Source organism: Aythya ferina (genome assembly GCF_964211825.1).
Source record: "Aythya ferina genome assembly, chromosome: 1".
Taxonomy (NCBI): domain Eukaryota; kingdom Metazoa; phylum Chordata; class Aves; order Anseriformes; family Anatidae; genus Aythya; species Aythya ferina.
In genome coordinates, this window is record NC_140296.1 from 128,835,979 (window position 1) to 128,854,107 (window position 18,129).

An 18,129-nucleotide genomic window follows, 5' to 3' on the forward strand; every position below is an offset into this window, starting at 1 on the left:
CATCAGCAGGAGCAGAGCTGGATAAGAACAGTCTAGCTGAGCCAATGGTTTATTGATTAAGATCTTGAACCTTTTCAGTTTATTTCCCAGACAAAATCATTCCCAATTCCTCTCCATCTACCCTGTACTTACGGCACAGATCTGCTGATCTCCAGTGAACAATAACACCTTTTTGTGCACAGATATGTGCATAGGCTGCTATAGCATCACAGAAGCAAGCACAATCCCCGGTAGATTCACAAGCACAAGTGTCATACATACAAATATCTATGTAGGGTTCAGGATTCACCTGAAAAAAGGATAAATTCAGGGTACAGTACACTCACTGATTCCCTTCATCCCCTTATTCTATACATATTTAGTCTTCAGGTGGTTTGCCTGTTCCATTTGCCAAGAGTTGAGATGCCACAAAAAACAGTGGAAATCCTTCTGCTGACACCAGCAAGAACTCAAATCAGGCCACATTCTCAAAGTTATTATAGACATTGCAGTTTATTGTCCCCTAATACTCCAGATATGTAGCAACTTTATACATTTGGGGCCCTGTTACCAAATCCTCTTGTGCATTTGGGGTAGACTGCAGTATGAATGGCATTATATTAGCTCAGGGTTTTTTTTCCCTCACCCTGCCCTGCCTTCTTCCCCCATCCTCCAAAACAAAAACAAAAACTCAACCCCTGTGCGTGACTTCATGCGTCAGTCTGGGGTTTAAGAGTAAAACTTCCCTCAAGCAGAAGTTTTTCTATAGCTTTCCACTAGGGGGATTCCTGCATTTTCCCACAAAGCGTCAGCTACAGGACAGGGTCACAGATGAGAACGCCAATTAGTCAGTCCCCTTCATGTCCTGTATGCTGTCAGCACAACTGTACTTTCTGCTCAGCTATAATCACTGACAGCACAGCTCATGAAGAATTGAAGGAAATGAAACACAAGAAACAATACTTACAAGCTTTTTGCATTCTTCAAAGAGACTCCCAGACAAAATGCTGCATGATGTTTCTACCATCACCTGCTTCAATACGTTGCCATTACACAATGGAAACACCAAGGCTTGTTCCTGGTTGTGCTTAATATTGTAAGAGACAATCACACACTGCATCAGTCTTGACTTCAGGATCTTAGGGACTCTTCAAACTGAAGTAAGAGACTCACTAGCACTAGACATTTTTCATAGAATCATAGAATCATTTAGGTTGGAAATGACATCATAAGATCTAGTCCAACCAACCTTTCCTGACAAAGTAAATTATTTCTTTGAATAAAGTTTCAGTGTGCTACATAGCAAGAACAAATTCTGCAGCAGAAGAACACAAAGTAGGGCAGGTCATCTCCCTCATTGTCTGCAGGTTTGTATACTGCAGTTTTAACACAAAAATTTTCATAATGTTAATCTCACTGTACCAAACATGCATCCCAAAAAACAATTGTTCAGAGCTCTCCAGAAGGCCTGTGAGCTTCACAGATAAAGTCAGTCTTCAGCAGATAATAGTCAAGGCCACTGCTAAATAAAAAAGCCTCACTAGTCTCCCCCTCTTCATTTTAATTTAGCTAAGAACAAGGAGCACAAGTATCAACATGATATTTATCACAGAGATATCCTGTAGGCTGTATCTTGTGCCAGATGAACTGAAATGTGGAGCTGCTCCCTCTCAGTCTTACCCAGAAGTCTCAGTCCCCATTATTACAACTTCTCCCGTGCTCCAGTCCAGTCATATTGAAAATGAATACATAAATAAATAAACAAACAAACAAACAAACAAACAGGCATTCAGGAAGATAATTCTGTGGCTAAGTAACACAAAAGATTTCATGTGATCAAAAATAAATATTTTTTGACAACATAAACATTTTAAGGAAAGATTAAAGACGTATATATATTTGCAAAAGAGGAAGTACACTAGTTATGTTTAGCATAATTAGTGCCCTGTGAAATCACCTTATCTCCAGAATGAGGACTTAGGTAACACTCAGAATTCAAAAGCTGTGATAACATGGCAATAAGGTCTTACGCTCACTCCTGTATCTTGCCTTTTCTGCTCATTCCTCTCTAATCTGAATGTAATAACTGACTGCTATCTGAAAACATTAAGAACCATAAAGAAATAAATCAATCTGTGCATTGAGCTGTTCAAAAATGAATGGACTAAGACCTGGGGACTTGGGATACAGAGTTTCGATGGAGAAATATGAAATCTTTATCTGAACTCCTCCTGTCTGAAAATTACAGCTGTTTTTTTAGATTAAGCTCTAAAATGAGATTTCCAGTTATACCTGGATTTCTAGCATCTGGGTTGGCAAACTCTATGAATAGCCTCTACTACACAGGTTGGCTGTTTTAACATTTGGCTGCCCAGAGGCATTAAATTGATCTTTTATCAGACTTCAAGAAAGAAAATTATTTGGCAAAAATATAGGAGAAGGAGTTCATTTCTATTTATTTTTATCTTTTCAAAGCTCTTTACCCACACAAAAGTGATACTGTAACCAGTATTAATTAGTTTTCACTGTTTATTCATAATCACCTTTTTGACATCAGCACAGTATGTATTAACTTTCCAAGAGTTCCCAAAGTCAACTGGATCTACTTCAACATGTTCATTGCTGCTGGTCAAATCATTGTTTTGGATTCCATCAAAATTTCCACACAGACCACACACTTGATCCTTGCAGGGAAAGAACACAAAATACATAAATCATACATCTGTAGGCTGTCTCAGAACTTTGTTAAGAAGTCTTTTTAGCCTACTACTATAATGGCACAAGGCTTAAAAACTGAATTGTTCCTGGCCCTGCCAAGTTCACTAAAATACACATAGTCTGTCACAGAGAATGTTTAGCTCTTACTCCCATTCTGCTTAGCTGAAAGTAGGACCAGTCTGTTTCCAGGGTCTCCAGAATGCAAGAAGACAACTCTAACTAGTGGCACCTGTTGGCTCTATTTGGAGTGGCTCCAGGAAATTAACCTATAATACCATCTCATTCCTCAAGATGACCATCATGTCTATAAATCTGGCTCCTTATGTTCCTATTGTACATGGAAGAAATTACCTCAGTCCCTCAAAGCAAAGTTATTCTAAGGCACCATAGCATTCCTCTTTTCTATCATAGCTCATCTCCAAAGACCCAGAATTTTGCCATTACAGTTGAACCATAGACGAAAGTAAGCGACCCTTACATATTACAAAAAATCCCTTCATTTTCAAGTAAGCACTCCGTGGAAATCTATCTGCATGTCTGCATAAAATAAAATAAAATAAAATAAAATAAAATAAATAAAATAAAATACTATCCCTCATGGAGAGTCTCACTAAAGTGCATTCTTTAGTGAGAGTAAGAATTAAAGCGAAAAACACTTACTTTGAAATTGGCTTTTAAGATAACTGAGACTCCCATGGCAAGATCCCAGGTCACACTGATGCTGTTGCCCAGTAAAATGACATAATAACGGCCAGATTTCATGACTTCTAAATCATTACTGTCCTTAGGAGGTACCTTGATGTTCACCTGAACAAGAAAAACACTCTGTTATCAAGTCTCTCTAATTCCTTTTACATGTGCGCCACTTTCCCAGTGGGACATGCACTCATAGATTAGTGGCTATTTTCAGACATGCTGTTCACCAGAGAACAGACAGATCCTAGACATCAAACAGATGATCCTGAGTGCTTGAAAAACTGCAAACAAAGTATAGGTACAGGACTGATTACAGACCTGTCTCTACTCTGAAAAGCTGCAGTGGATAAACTATTGTCTTAAAAGCAGCACTGCTGAATAGCAAATAGTACAGTATTTCAGTACACAAAAAAAAAAAAAAAAAAAAAGTACAAAAAGTACAGTATTTCAACCTCATCACATTTCTATAACATTGAATGAGGTAATGTCTTATGCACTCCTGAAATAAAACATACATTCACCATAAACACTGACACACAAAAAACAAGACTGATAAACTGAAGCAGGGTTGATAAGAGTACTGGGTGTACCAGTAAATACTCAGTAATAGCTCGCTGAATAACTATATATTTTTTCATTTATTTATTAAAAGGAAACTAACAATTCTGTGTCCCTGAGGCAGATAGTGGCAAAAAGGCTTGCTTGGTAAAAGTGTAATGTAAACTGAGAGAAACATGTGCATGGGTGGTCTCTGAAGGGCCAAAGCCTGAATCTGAAGTCAGGAAGGTTTTTTGTGATTTTTTTTTTTTTCCCAACCACCTACAGCAATAGGAAAAATCCTAAGAGGATCATTTTGGTCATTTATTTTCTTTTGTATTTTTCCATCACTTTCACTTCCCCTGTGTGCCTCTCCTCTCTCTTTCCATCTGACTGCCAATTCACAGCCTCCAGCTACTGAGAACTTGAGAAATTCATTTAAAATATTTTCTTTCACATTGTAATCCCCTTTCAATGGGAACCTTAATAGGATTATTAACCACGTTTCAGGAGAAAGTTCTGGAATGGCTGTTACTTTAAACACTACTAATGCATTAACTGCTAACTGTTGGCTTGTGGAAGAGGTAGACAAAACCTTTAGTCAGTATAAACAGTGATAAAGGGATGGGAGAAACTATTCATCTGCTCCCTAGTTTGAGGGAAAAATACCTCCTTATCCCACTACTCATTCTTGCTTAATTCAATAAAAATGCTGCAATGTAATTCAATTCTCTTCAGCTTTGCAGTGTGATCAAAAGCCTTTATCCCCAGAGAAAACAGCTTACATTCTTCAAGGATCTCCCAAAAAGGGCTTTCAATGTCTGTAGGGAAAAATATGCTAAAAGATAGACTATTCTAGGAACTGGAAGCATTTTCACCTTCCTCTATGCCTGTACATACTTATTCTATGGATATACTATCTAGACACATTTGGTCATGTGTCATCTAAGTTTCTGTAGTATTCTCTATCTTTTCAAACACAGGAAAAAAAAAAAAAAAAAAACAACAACAACAACAACAACAAAAAAAAAAAAAAAAAACAAAAAAAAAAAACAGCAGCAAAAAAGCAACAACAAAGGACAAAGCTGAGCTGGCAGGTTAACCTAAATTACAGAATTTCTATGTTTAAGGAGGCTGTTTGACCAACTATGAACTTGTAAACTTTCGACCTTGCAAAGTAGCAAATATATTTGTTTCAGAAGAGCAAAAATTATTATTTATTTATTTTTAATGAGGCATGACTGTAATATATAGATACTTCAGTTAAGCCCTATTTAGCTTAAAACTAGAAACTGCTCTCAAAACATTAACATCGTAAAGCAATGTCATTTGGAAATATTTTGCCCCCCTCCCCAAGTAAGTAAATTAAAATAAAATAAAATAAAATAAAATAAAATAAAATAAAATAAAATAAAATAAAATAAAATAAAATAAAATAAAATAAAATAAAATAAAATAAAATAAAATAAAATAAAATAAAATAAAAAGACTCAATTCTCTTGCTTGCTTCTAAGGACTGGCATAGAAAAAGAATATAGATAGTCATCCCTGTATAAGCATTTGCCAGTCTTCAGAAAGTTTTTCTTAATCCCTTCTCTGGTTGCTGCTGTTTCTAAGACAACCTTCCCTATTACACAGAATCCTGCACTCAATAGAAAGACAACTGAAAGTTCAGTAGACTGTCTTGTGGTCTTGTGATACAGACCTGGCTCCTGCAAGGACATTCTCAGAAAACAAACACCCTCTGATGCTCTCACTAGGACTTACCAGCTGCCTAATTTCCATCTCCTGTCTTTTCTGCCCCTTATTTAGGTGTCCAAGTAGAATCATACCTCTTCTGAAAAATGTCTCCTAAAGGAGCTCTCATACTACACCTGGTTTTGTGGACCGATCCCTGCACTAGTATTCACCCTCATTCAGGTAGGAGACTTAAATCAGTAGAAACAAAGAGTTGCTTGTACAACCAAAACGTCCTGCGTTCATTCCTCCAGCAACCAAAAGCCTACATGGATCATCTGCTGTTAAGGTACACTGTACAGACACTATTAATAATGGTCATGCTTTACAAGTTCCTGTCAAGTATCAGTGGCAAGCAGCACTTTGCAGGCAAATTGCAGACTATGCAAAATCTGGTTCAGCTTTGATTGTTAACCCAAACAAGGCAAATGTAGAACAGTTTCACATTTCACTGGGAACATTTTTTGCAGATCTCTAGTCCAGATGCCAGTTTAGAGCCTAGTGCTTCTGAAAACTGAGCAATTGAAACCCTGTAATTCACTGTATGTAATGTTTGAGCACACAGACAGTCTTAATTGTTACAGAGCCAAGGAAAAGAGATGAACTCTTTCCCATGTCACTACATGACAGGAAAGAAACTTTCCTGTCATGGGAGGTAGAAGTGATTCTTTGTCAATTCTTCATTGTTTGTTGGTAGGAAAGGGGGGAAAAAAGGAATCCAGTAATCTGGATTTCCTATCTAACAATTTAAGAAGGAAAAGGATAGCTGATACTTGGTTCTGCAGTATCAATTTACAGGCACTTTTCCTGTGTGCTTTGTCCTTCAGACTGCTAATTTAGGGCTGAAGTTTTACTAGTCATAGGACAATCACTTAGCTCTTTCTTATGTTTAATCTTGATTGAAATATTCTTAGACCTCTCACATTTAGAAAGGGCATTCCTCAAATGAGCTTGTATTAAATGGCATTTTTATCCAAGATAAACTTATTGACATCAAGCAGAAATACCAAAATGGCATTATATCTCTAATATGGCTAATTACAATATAATAAATACAATACAATATAATAAATACAATAAAATGGCTAATTACAATAATCCTTTATAATTGTAATTATTATTATCTTACTAATCTGTTCAATTTATGATTTGGTTTTCAAGAACCACTGAACATGAGATTATTCATCCCTCATGTTACCAAGCATCCTGAAATTTTAATAGTCTCGTCAAAAAGGGAAAGAAAGAGAACTGAAGTATACATACATTTCCACTAAACAACTCTATTTCTCCACTTTTATACAGAATTATAACCCTTTTCGAGCACTTTTCTCCAGTGAAGCCACATCCTTCATTTGAAATTAGTATCCGGAATGTCCCAGAGTCATCCTTGCAGAAATCCTATCAGACAAAAATAAATGAATGAGTCATTAATATGGATATTTGAGAAACCCATACAGATCTATGGAGAAAAACGAGTCCTCAAATAATACTCTACATAGCCAATAAGATATATGTTTGCATGTCTGTTATTCCCATATTGATTTATTTAGTTCTTAGCATTGGTCCACCTCTTCAAGAATAAGGTACACTCTGCCAGTGACATACACATATACTTGTCTGCGTATTTTGTAGGGTATTCTTTAGCAGGGACAATCCACACTATTACAGTGTGTGATGTTTCAAAGATTAGTCACTGTGTACATCTTAATACACAAACTGGTACAACAGTGAAAATGAGACTTGAGCTCCAATGATAAAATAAAGATATAACCCTATAAGGTTAGTTTAGAAAGAAGTGTTAGTAAGAAACTCACTGCACAGTCTTGAGCAAAACGTATGGCACCTGTTTTTTTTCCCATGTTTACACAAATAGTAACTACAGCAACATCAATCTCTTTCTTGGGGAGAAATTTCGTAGTTTACTGTATTGATTCTCTTTTAAGTAAAACATTTCTGAGATCCATGGAAAACTAGTATTACATTTATGTTATGACTTGTGACTATCAGATTATTTTTTTTAAGTATACACCTTTTAAGAAAAAGACCCTATGTATAATTCTGTCTGTCATTTGAGGATCACATTTTCATTTTAAGTAGTATTGCGGCACTGCATGCTATTATTGTCCCTAAGGCTTTCATGCAGAGGTCTCCTAGCATCAGAGCTAGGTAGAACATATTTCAAAGATCCAGACAGGTTGATCATACCTTCCGGTCCAAGGAGAACTGCAAGGAGGAATGAAAAGGGTCTTTGGGGAAAATAGTAGCTCACCTAAGCAAAATAATGCTTTTTAATTGCAGAAAGCTATTGTTATCAATTAGCAGTGGATCCATCTTTTAGACCAAATGTTAAGAGAATTTCTTCTTTTGCACACACACTTATAAATACACAACAATTTGCATTTGTAGTTGAGCCTTATTCTCATTTAACTCTCTAAATTTCTAGCTGCTCCCACAAATCACAGGCTGATGTTATTGTACTGTGTTTTTATTCACCTCTCCTCTTTGCTATGAACAAAATAGATATTGTCAGTGTACTGCAAACAGTTTGGTGCATAGAACAGGACAGTGATGTTGTCAACCTGAATGAGTAGAATCTCTGCTCCGGAAGTATTTAAAGCAGGTTCACTGAACACTTCTTTTTTCACTTAGTCTGAAGGAGAAGTCTGACACAATAAGCCATCCTCACTAGAGGATGAATAGGCAGCTGGGAAGCAAGGAAAGAATAACGTACAGGCATCTAAACTCCATTGCTAGAGCTGAGATTTAAGGTTTCTCTATGCCATGCTGCTGTCACATGTTTTACGACAGCCAGCTAGACATACCACAACCTAATTCACTTCTCTATAACACAACGAAGTCTTCTAATTTCTTGGGATATCTGTCAAGCCATTAATAAGCTCTGCTCACCTCTGCAATGAACATGACTTAGTGATCATTTTACTGTGACTTTTCCAGATGCTGGACTTCTCTCCTGGTGTAATAAAAATTTATACACTATCAGACAGTTCAGGCATTTGACATACTCTTACCTGAACTAATACATACTGACAGTCTCCTGGAAACCTGTACTTCAATCCATCAAATGTCAAATAATGAGCTGTACCAATAACACTGCAGGTGCCATCACAAGAATTTTTGGTGCATTCCCACTTTCGACCACGACACACACTGCAACAGAGAAAAATCAGTGACAATTACCATTATTTCCAATGTATATAAAAAGTAAGAGAATGTAAGGTGCTTCAAGCAAAGAGAAACAGCAAAAGTTTTTGCCTCCATGAGCTCATGATCTGATGATTCTTCAAAGGACACACAACAAACAATGACAGTTATTATCTTGTAACTTTCACCATCTGCTTGACAAAGCTTTTACTTATACTTGTCTTTCACTGATTATGTATTCATACTCTGCAGTAAGTAGTAGGCACAGACATATTAAGGATGCAGATTCTTAGCTGAAAGTTGTTTAATTATAAATGCTAAAGGCTGATATTTCAGTTTGATTTTCTTTGTTATCAGCTTTCTTTAAATCTGAAATAAGGTTAGGTGTTCATGATTCGTCCACAAAAAGAAGCACACATACATATCTTTATGAATGGAATGACTTTGTCATCCTTTGCTTTCTTGCAAAGGAAGTAATAATGTCAAAACCTAACTCATCTCTGAAAGACCAGGCTCCCCTGCAAGAAATGGAGCTTTGGACAAAAGGTGCACTGAAATGTATAGGTAACTGCATATTATTAACAAATAATAAGAAAAGATAAGAGCAATTGCAACATACAGGAATTGTTTTTATATAACAGATTTTTTGTGTGTGTGGTGACTATTCCAAGTGCAGAGTTGCTGTTTTGTTGTTGTTGTTTTGTTTTATTTGTTTGTTTGTTTGTTTATTTATTTACTTAAGATCAATCCAGGCATCATCTTAACTAAATAGACACTAAGAAATCATTTGCCTAGTACATAAAAGCAACACATTCTTTGATAAATAAATAAATAAATAAATAATATTCTCAATATGCTAAGCTGGAAATAAAAGAGTAAAAATTTTGATGTAAATATTTCTTGCTGGTCATTTTTGGGTTTGTTGGTTTTGGTTTGAGCGGGGGAAGTTGTATCAGCATTTGACTCGTCTTCTACAGGTAAATCATGTAATTCCCCAGAGTGAGATTTGACCTGTAGCTTGTTCTCTTCTTTTTCCTGTGCACAGGTCAGGGAGTAACCTACTGTAGACCAAATGGAAGCATTGTTCCCCTGCATGTCTTAAATCTGGCCATTAGCTGCAACTCTGAGAAACCTATGCATTTTTCTTTGCTGCTGTCCGTCCTCAGTTGTGTCTACAGCAGATCGTCTCTGGGCTACCCAGGTAGTTTTCATTACACCACCATGCACCAGATGACAACCTCACTCATCAGCATAAATTAACATGCAGTAACACTGGGTGCAAAAATCCAAATAGTGAATTTACATGTTCAATGCCTAAAGAATGTGTTTCTCCTTTTCTTGCAAGCTACACACAGGAATATGTGCTTTTTGAACATCTGTATTACAAAGAGAGGTCTGAACAGAGCCTTCTGGATTATTTCATCATACTACTAGTACTTTATTTTGGATGTCCTGTTCTGCTCAGAGCATCCTTTTAGAAAAACAATTTGCCTTCCAAGGGCCATTACAGTTTAAATATAAAGTATAATATCAGCAACACTGTTTTTATCTGCAGTACTGTCCATTTTTCCTCATTGAAAGCCAAAATAGTAGCAAATTTAATATTCAGCTGATGCCAAAGGACTTGTTTTCTCTAGTGACCAATTTTTGGGACAAAGTAACCAGAACTGTAAAACTCAGTCTGTCCAGTGGCTTTTGTTCAGATTATATACTTAAGTATAATATCACCCTTCTCTTAATAGGTGTTTGTTCTTGAAGTTAATTCTTCAACATAGTTTATCTGACCTAGCAACTGAAGACATTACCTCATAGTCTGACAAGAACATACATATGAATAGAAACATTTCTTCTTCTGCACATAGGTACACATGTACATACACCCTCTGAGGAATGTCATACAGTGTGATAGTGTCCCCTGAAGTCTCCTGTGGTGGTCAAAACAGAATATCCGCTGTATAGGGGAATTCACATTTGGCTACATACATACAAATTTGACTCCAAGCTAAATATCAGTTTACTTGACAGAAGCTGTGACAAGAGCATGCCTGATCTTGAAATGAGGTGCACTAGCTGTTCCCTGCCTGCATAGCTTACAAGTAATGCTACACAGGATGCCTGCTAGACTTCCTCACAAGCACAGATTATGTAAGAAAAGGATGGTATAGCCTGACATTTTTTTTTTTTTTTTTTGATTGAACTGATTTCAATGCAGTTATAACAGCATAACAGGCTGAATAAAAAATATCAGACCTCTTATTCTTCATGAGGATACCAAACTGGACATTTTCAACATCAAACATTATTAAATTTCTAAGAGTTGCCAAGAATCTTTCATCCTTTTGTTACTGTGATACATTACAATCTAAATCATACAAAGTACTCTTACAAATAAGGCTCAAGGAGGTAAATACCATTATCCTCATGTTAAAATAAGGCAAATTCAGAAACAAAGATAAGAGACTTCAGAGTATCCACCAAAGCCTATGTATCCTGGAGACTCACAGGCTTTACTACACAAGCTGCTAGTATGAAAGTGGATCTTTCACTTGGCATCCCCATGCTTTTGAACTGTGAAATAAATTGATATGTTAGCTAGCAAGAAACTGAGCAAACAAAATAAAAAGAAAGGTCAATGAAATTCAACGGAAATTCTGTTCACTCATTTGTTCTTAATTTGGGGGTTTAGAATAGCATCTAACACAATCTAATAATCTAATCTAATAATAATAATTTAATAACCTAATAAGTAATAGCTTGCATGAGGTGGGAGAAGCATTCATCTACAAAATGTATATGAATGCAGATGGAAAACTTTAGTGCCCTAGGGATTTTCTAATCAAACTCTGTAAGGGCAGGGAAAGGGGAATTTTATCCCTACTTTACAGATGTAAAATACCCAAAGTATTTTCCCAAGATCAAATTGCTAACCAAAGCAAAAACAGGTACTGCACTGAATTCTCTGTTGTCCCAGAGTAATGCCTTAACCCGAGAGTAATCATTGCTTAATCTTGATAATACTTCAAAGCATAATAAATTGTGTGATACTTCAAAGAATGAAGTTTCACTAACATGAAACCTATTACACCATCCTCTATTAAATAAAATATGTAGAGTAAGACCAAGATTTTGTGTGTATGTGCAAAGACAGATTATCAAGTATATGGTTTAGCAAAATTCAGATTAGCAAATTTATTCTGTGTCTGGCTTCATAAATGTTATTCCAAAATATTCACTGAGCTCTACAACAAATTCCCAATACATAGCATAACAAAAGTTTTGCCACTAGCTTAGACTTGGAGGCATTCCGTTGTTCATGAATTAGGGTCTCCCATATGTCAAGTCAAATGTAAATGCCAAATCTGACACCTCTGACTCATATATTGCGTTTGCAGGTGTTCACATCTGGCTAAGAACAAGTGAGAATGAGAACTCCTGCAACAGCAGTACAAAAAGCAAAAACAAAAGAAAAGGAAGATCTGAGCTCCAAAATGCAGACTCTCAATTCTTATTAATTCTCAAAGCAATAGTAATTTCCTATATCACTTTCTAAATGACATTTGACTTGGTATTTGCTGAGAACTATCATGAAGCTGTTCAGTTTCTTAGTTTAAACAGTGCTATTGCTACTTTTTGAAAGGAACTTGTTTTCCAACCTTATTTTCATACTAAAGAAAAATATCTAAAATAAGATGAAGGCTTTCTTACCAATGAGCAAAAGCATTTTTTCCAACATTTTCTTGATGTTGATATTGAAGAAAATTCTGTGTTTAAGAGGAAATGTCCTTTACAATGTCATTGTCAAAAAAAAAAAAGACCAGTTACAAGAACAAAGCAATATGGCTATAACGATTTCAAGACTGAAGATTTTAAGAATGATTAAAAGTAAAAGACTGTGCATGGTTATTGTGAAGAACATAGTGAATCTTGCAAATTTCACAACAATATGAAGGAGCTTTACACCTCACTATATGAATGAAATTATCATTGTGTCTATTTTTTTAACTGAGTCACTTTTACCCACTTGTAGTATAAGCACATTACAGCATAGGTATCTATAAAAAAAAAAAAAATCAGTTTCCCCTCCATCTTTCTCCCTTGAAAAATACTTTTCCCCAGCTTTAATCGTAATACATGATTCATAAAGTAATATATTGGAAGGGAACTATTTCCTTACAAAACCATAAAACCTCATATCCAAATCTAACTAGTTATGAGCAGTCTCACTAATTTCAAGGTGCTGATTCTCTGATCCAATTCCAATTAGTCACACAAAGAAGTTCAAAAAGAACACAGTTTCTGTACCAATGGTACAGAGCATGGAGAGCAAAACGCCTCTCCAAAACAGTGAGTGTGCTGTGCAGGCAAAAGTCAAGAGATATCCAGCAGGCAAATAACCTATACCTTTCCTGAGGCTCCTCTTTAGCATTTGCCTGAAGGGTTCCTGTCATACAGTTGGCATATCACAGCCCTTCTGCTGATGCATGCTCCTGCCTGAAAAGGATTGATTTGTAGGTTTCCATGGGAAGCAGGAAAGCAGAGGTTAGCAACAATATGCAGGCTCCCTTCCTCCCACTGCTCCTGCATTTTTTCTTGCGTTGCAAGACCAAGGAGCAACTCCCAGTGCCTACAGAGGACCTACACAGACATGAGGGTACTGAGTGAGCTGGTGGATGTGCTCATAAAGCTACTTTCCAAAATTTATCAGCAGTCCTGGCTATCAGGAAGGTCCAAGTCAACTCTCAGCTAGCAAATGTGACACCTATCTACAAGAAGGGCCAGAAGGAGGATTTGGGAAACTACAGGCCTGTCAGTCTGACCTCAGTTCCAGGGAAGCTCATAGAGCAGATTGTCTTGCGTGTCATCATGCAGCACTTATAGGACAATCAGTTGATCAGGCCCAGTCAGCATGGGTTTATCAAAGACAAGTCCTCTCTGACAAACTTGATTTCCTTCTATGACAAGGTGATGTACTCAGTGGACAAAGGAAAGGCTGTGGATGTGCTCTATCCAGACTTTGTTAAGGCTTTTGACACCATTTTCCATGGCATTCTCCTGCAGAAGCTGGCATCTCAAGGCTTGGATGGGTGTACACCTGTCGTACGAAGACAGGCTGAGAGAACTGAGCCTGTTTAGCCTAAAAAGTGAAGACTGAGGGGAGACCTCATCAATGTGTACAAATATCTGAGGGAAGGGTGTCAAGATGATGGAGCCAGTCTCTTTTCAGTTGTTCACAGTGACAGGACAAGAGACAACAGGCACAAAATGAAACACAACCTTAGCCATTCTGTGATTCTGTACACTATTTTGGGTTAAAAACTGTCCAGAAGGCCAGACGCAAAGAGTTAAATTGAGTTGGAGGTCAGTCGATAGTGGTGTCCCTCGGGGCTTAGTGTTGGGGCCAGTTCTCATCAATATCTTTATCAACGGTCTGGACAAGGGGATTGAATGCACCCTCAGTGAGTTTGCACATGACACTGAGTTAGATGGGAATGTTGATCTGACCGAGTGCAGGAAGGCTCTACAAAAGGATCTCGATAGGCTGGACTGATGGGCCGAGGCCAACTGTATGAAGTTCAACAAGGCCAAGTGCTGGGACCTGCACTTAGGACACAACAATCCCATGCAGTGCTATGGGTTGAGGGAAGAATGCCTGGAAGGTTGCCCATTGGAAAGGGACCTGGGGGTATTGATCAATAGCTGGCTGAATATGAGCCAGATCAAGTGGTCAAGAAGGCCAACAGCATCCTGGCTTGTATCAGAAATAGTTCGGCCTGCAGGACTAGGGAAGTGATTGTCCATCTGTGCTTGGCTCTGGTGAGGCTGCACCTCAAATACCATGTTCAGTTTTGGGCCCCTCACTACAAGAAGGACATTGAGGTGCTGGAGCATGTCCAGAGAAGGGCAACAAAGGTGGTAAAGGCTCTAGAAAACAATTGTTATTATGAGCAGCTGAGGGAGATGGGGTTCTTCAGTCTAGAGAAAAGAAGGCTCAGGAGAGACCTTATCACTCTTTCCAATTACTTTAAAGGAGGCTATAGCAAGGTGGGATCAGCCTCTTCTCCCAAGCACCAAGTGATAAGACAAGGGTAAATGGCCTCATAAATACACCAGGGGAGGTTTAAGTTGGATATTAGGAGAAATTTCTTTACTGAAAGGGTTGTGACACATTGGAACAGGCTACCCAGGGAAGTAGTTGAGTCACCATCCCTGGAAATCTTCAAGAAATGTGTAGATGTAGAACTTAGTAACACGGTTTAGTGGTGAACTTCAGTACTAATTTAGAGGTTGAACTAGATGATCTTAGAGGTCTTTTCCAACCTGAATGATTCTATGATTCTACATGGGCTACCTATTTGTGAAGCACCAAGTACAGGTTGCCAGACATTTCACTGGTCTTTATGCCACATGCAAAGGGAAGATGTTGGTCTGTGTAATAGGTTTGTTATTGCACTAAAAAGCCTGACTTAATATAAAAAAGATCCATTAAGCAAACTATTTTATATATGTTTTAGAAATATGTTAACTGTTCCATAGAAAAATGCAGTTCCAGTGGCTCACCAGGTATTGCAGTCGTTAGTCACTGTTTCTCCCTTGGCATATTCTCTTCCGTTGTGAAAACATGGGCACCTCTCAGGAGCAACACACTTGTTTTCATGCCGCACCTAAGCAAAACACACAGTTCATCATCATGCAGTCCTCATGGTATGTGCCAGTACTCATGAGAATAAACACAAGAAAAGATGGATAAAGGAAAGGATCAACATCAACAAAATGGTTCAAGACTATCTGAGTTAAGAAATATACGGTATTGCTAATATTTTTTTTTGCCATTAACAAAAGTAGAGCTATGGATACATAAATCACAGGCTTGTTTCAAGAGCCTAACACCAGCTGAGGAAATAGATTATGATCATGATGAAAAAGACCAATTTGACCAAAACCATGATTTAGTGAAGGTAAAATAGGCTAACCTGAATACAGAGACCAAGTAAATACCACATGTTTCTCACACAAAACAAACTGAAGGGTGGCCTACCAGAAAAGCAGTCAGATGCATGGCTCAGCTGAGAGAGAAACAGAGAGGAGAAGATGACAAGCAGTGGTGCCAAAAAGTTCTAAATTCAAGTAAAAATTCTGTTACCACAGACATTCTGAAAAAAAGAAAAAAAGAAAAAAAGAAAAAAGAAAAAAAAAAGCTCTGTCAATTTGCCTACTTCCTATCCACAAAACCAGAAAGACCACATAAGTAGCAGCCCATTATAGACATTATTTCACCTTCATAGGCTCTGTCGCTGAGAAAGAGCTATAAAACTCTTTTTTCAGTTTTGCCCTACTAAGCTTAGTTTCTTTTTGTATAAAAACAATTTGTCCCACTTACAACAAACAAAACATAATAGTTTTATACCTCTCTCTCTCTCTCTCAACTCCCTTTCTATTTTGAAGCTACTCAGTTTTAGAGAATATAACAAAATTAAGGCTGGCTATACTGTTTTTCACTTGAGCATGGTTCTGCAAAGCCAGTGATAGGTTTGGCTCTTGCTTCATGGAACAGTGAAATGGAGAGCACTTCCCCTCCTCATTCAAAAGTCACAAAATATCACCTTCCCGTTTTAAATTCTTTCTGTAAAATCACTAAAATCGTTCCTTTTTTACCATTAAATACAGGCCAATGAGATCAATGTAGTCAGAATGCCAGGTTAATAAAGTAGAATTGCTCTGTCTTTTCCTATTGGGGGCTAGAAGCGCCAAAGGGAACTACTAACAAAAGGATTTCACAACCCAGAGACCCTTCATTCATATGCAGTTCTGTCGTTTATGGGGAGCTATATTATGCCAAATTAACTCATGTCAGTAGAATGAAGATGGAAACAAATACATGATTTTTTAGATGTAGAGCTGGAGCTCTACCATGGACTTTATCTCCACAAAGGACAGGCAGAAAAAAGGCCAGAGAAGACCATTTGTTTCATAGGGCATTTAATCCTGCCTTCCCGGTGGCATTCAGGAAAATGTAATGTATGACTTCACTCATGGCTACATTTCTGAATTTTTCCACAGTGTTCAGCAGCACTGTTCACAATAGACTTGAGCGCTAGCCTCTGGAAACAGAACCTGGGGTTATACTTGCAGTTAGTAAAAGGAGGATTAGGACCTCTCCTACTTGCTCCCTCACATATCTACATGAAGCTCATCACAGCCTATCCTAAACTGATAAACTGAACAGAATGATTTCACTTTTCCATCACAAACATATGGCCACCACTGAAGTTACAGCACAAAAACTGTTAATTTGTTCACAAAGAGGTAAGACTACCTTGTCTAAACAGTGCAGAGTGAGTAGGTAGGATTTAAAAAGCCAAACATCAATACTCAGAGTGGAATTTGACCATTTATGTTTGCTGCAAAACTTAATGAATGAAGATTTTGTTAATGACAAAACACAACCTACTGGTCATGTTGACATAATATCCATATCTGGCAACTCAGTGCCATGTTGGATTACATACATGTTAAGCACGGTACCATGCAGTCAGTACTTACTAGGCCAGTTGTGTTATTCACAAACAGCTGGATTTTCTGTGTAGTTATCTCAATTCATTAATAGATAGCATTTAATACAGGAGATCAAACATGTCTGAGTGCTGGAGGTGATAGGGAACACAAGTAGCAAACACAAGAAAAAACATGGGATTGTAATTAGTAGAGTTACTGTTCACACCACCTGACAATGATGCGCATGACAGTGCATCCATGGGATTTCAAATGGTTGACTAGCTGATGAACCAACCCACTCAGTTGGAGACCCAACAGAAATGTCCACCATTTCCTTGCCCTAACTGTCTTCCTAATTGTTAAACCTTGAGAAATCTTGAAAAACAAAGATAATATTACAGGTTGCTCAATCTTTAAAATTCTTCTTCCCTAAACTCTGCCTTACTGAGGCTGAATCTGAATCTCTTTTAGACAATACAATTTCAATGAGTATTTTCACTCTGTTCCTCCTAATAAGCCTGATAACTTCAGCAGAAAGTCATCCAAAGGTACGAAGAAGTAAAGGGTTACGTAAAGGTAGGAGGCCAGATTAGAACCAAATAGCTGATAGATTTTAACTGAAAGAGCTTGTCACCATCCCTGTGCAGACAAAAACAAATCAAAAATATGTTAGGATAGACCACTCAAAACATGGGGTTTGGTATTTGAATTTTCTTTCTTGTTTCCTGTCTGCTTCTCATGTTTGTTTTATGAAGCATTATCCTTGGGCAGATGCACATACAAGAAGGCTGCTACCACCTCCCCTTG

At 37.5% G+C, this 18,129-nt stretch overlaps 1 protein-coding gene across 2 annotated transcripts in view; it reads right to left on the reverse strand.

The window, feature by feature from the left end:
• The window catches only part of VWF (von Willebrand factor), a 145,581-nt gene that overhangs the window by 72,981 nt on the left and 54,471 nt on the right, over positions 1 to 18,129 (reverse strand). For both annotated transcript variants that reach the window (XM_084508850.1, XM_084508851.1), the window contains exons 19-25: positions 15,388 to 15,491; positions 8,697 to 8,835; positions 6,931 to 7,065; positions 3,358 to 3,504; positions 2,523 to 2,663; positions 947 to 1,066; positions 133 to 289 (exon numbers count right to left, since the gene is read on the reverse strand). In XM_084508850.1, coding sequence (XP_084364976.1) covers positions 133 to 289; positions 947 to 1,066; positions 2,523 to 2,663; positions 3,358 to 3,504; positions 6,931 to 7,065; positions 8,697 to 8,835; positions 15,388 to 15,491 — 943 coding nt within the window. The remainder of the gene's footprint in view (positions 1 to 132; positions 290 to 946; positions 1,067 to 2,522; positions 2,664 to 3,357; positions 3,505 to 6,930; positions 7,066 to 8,696; positions 8,836 to 15,387; positions 15,492 to 18,129) is intronic.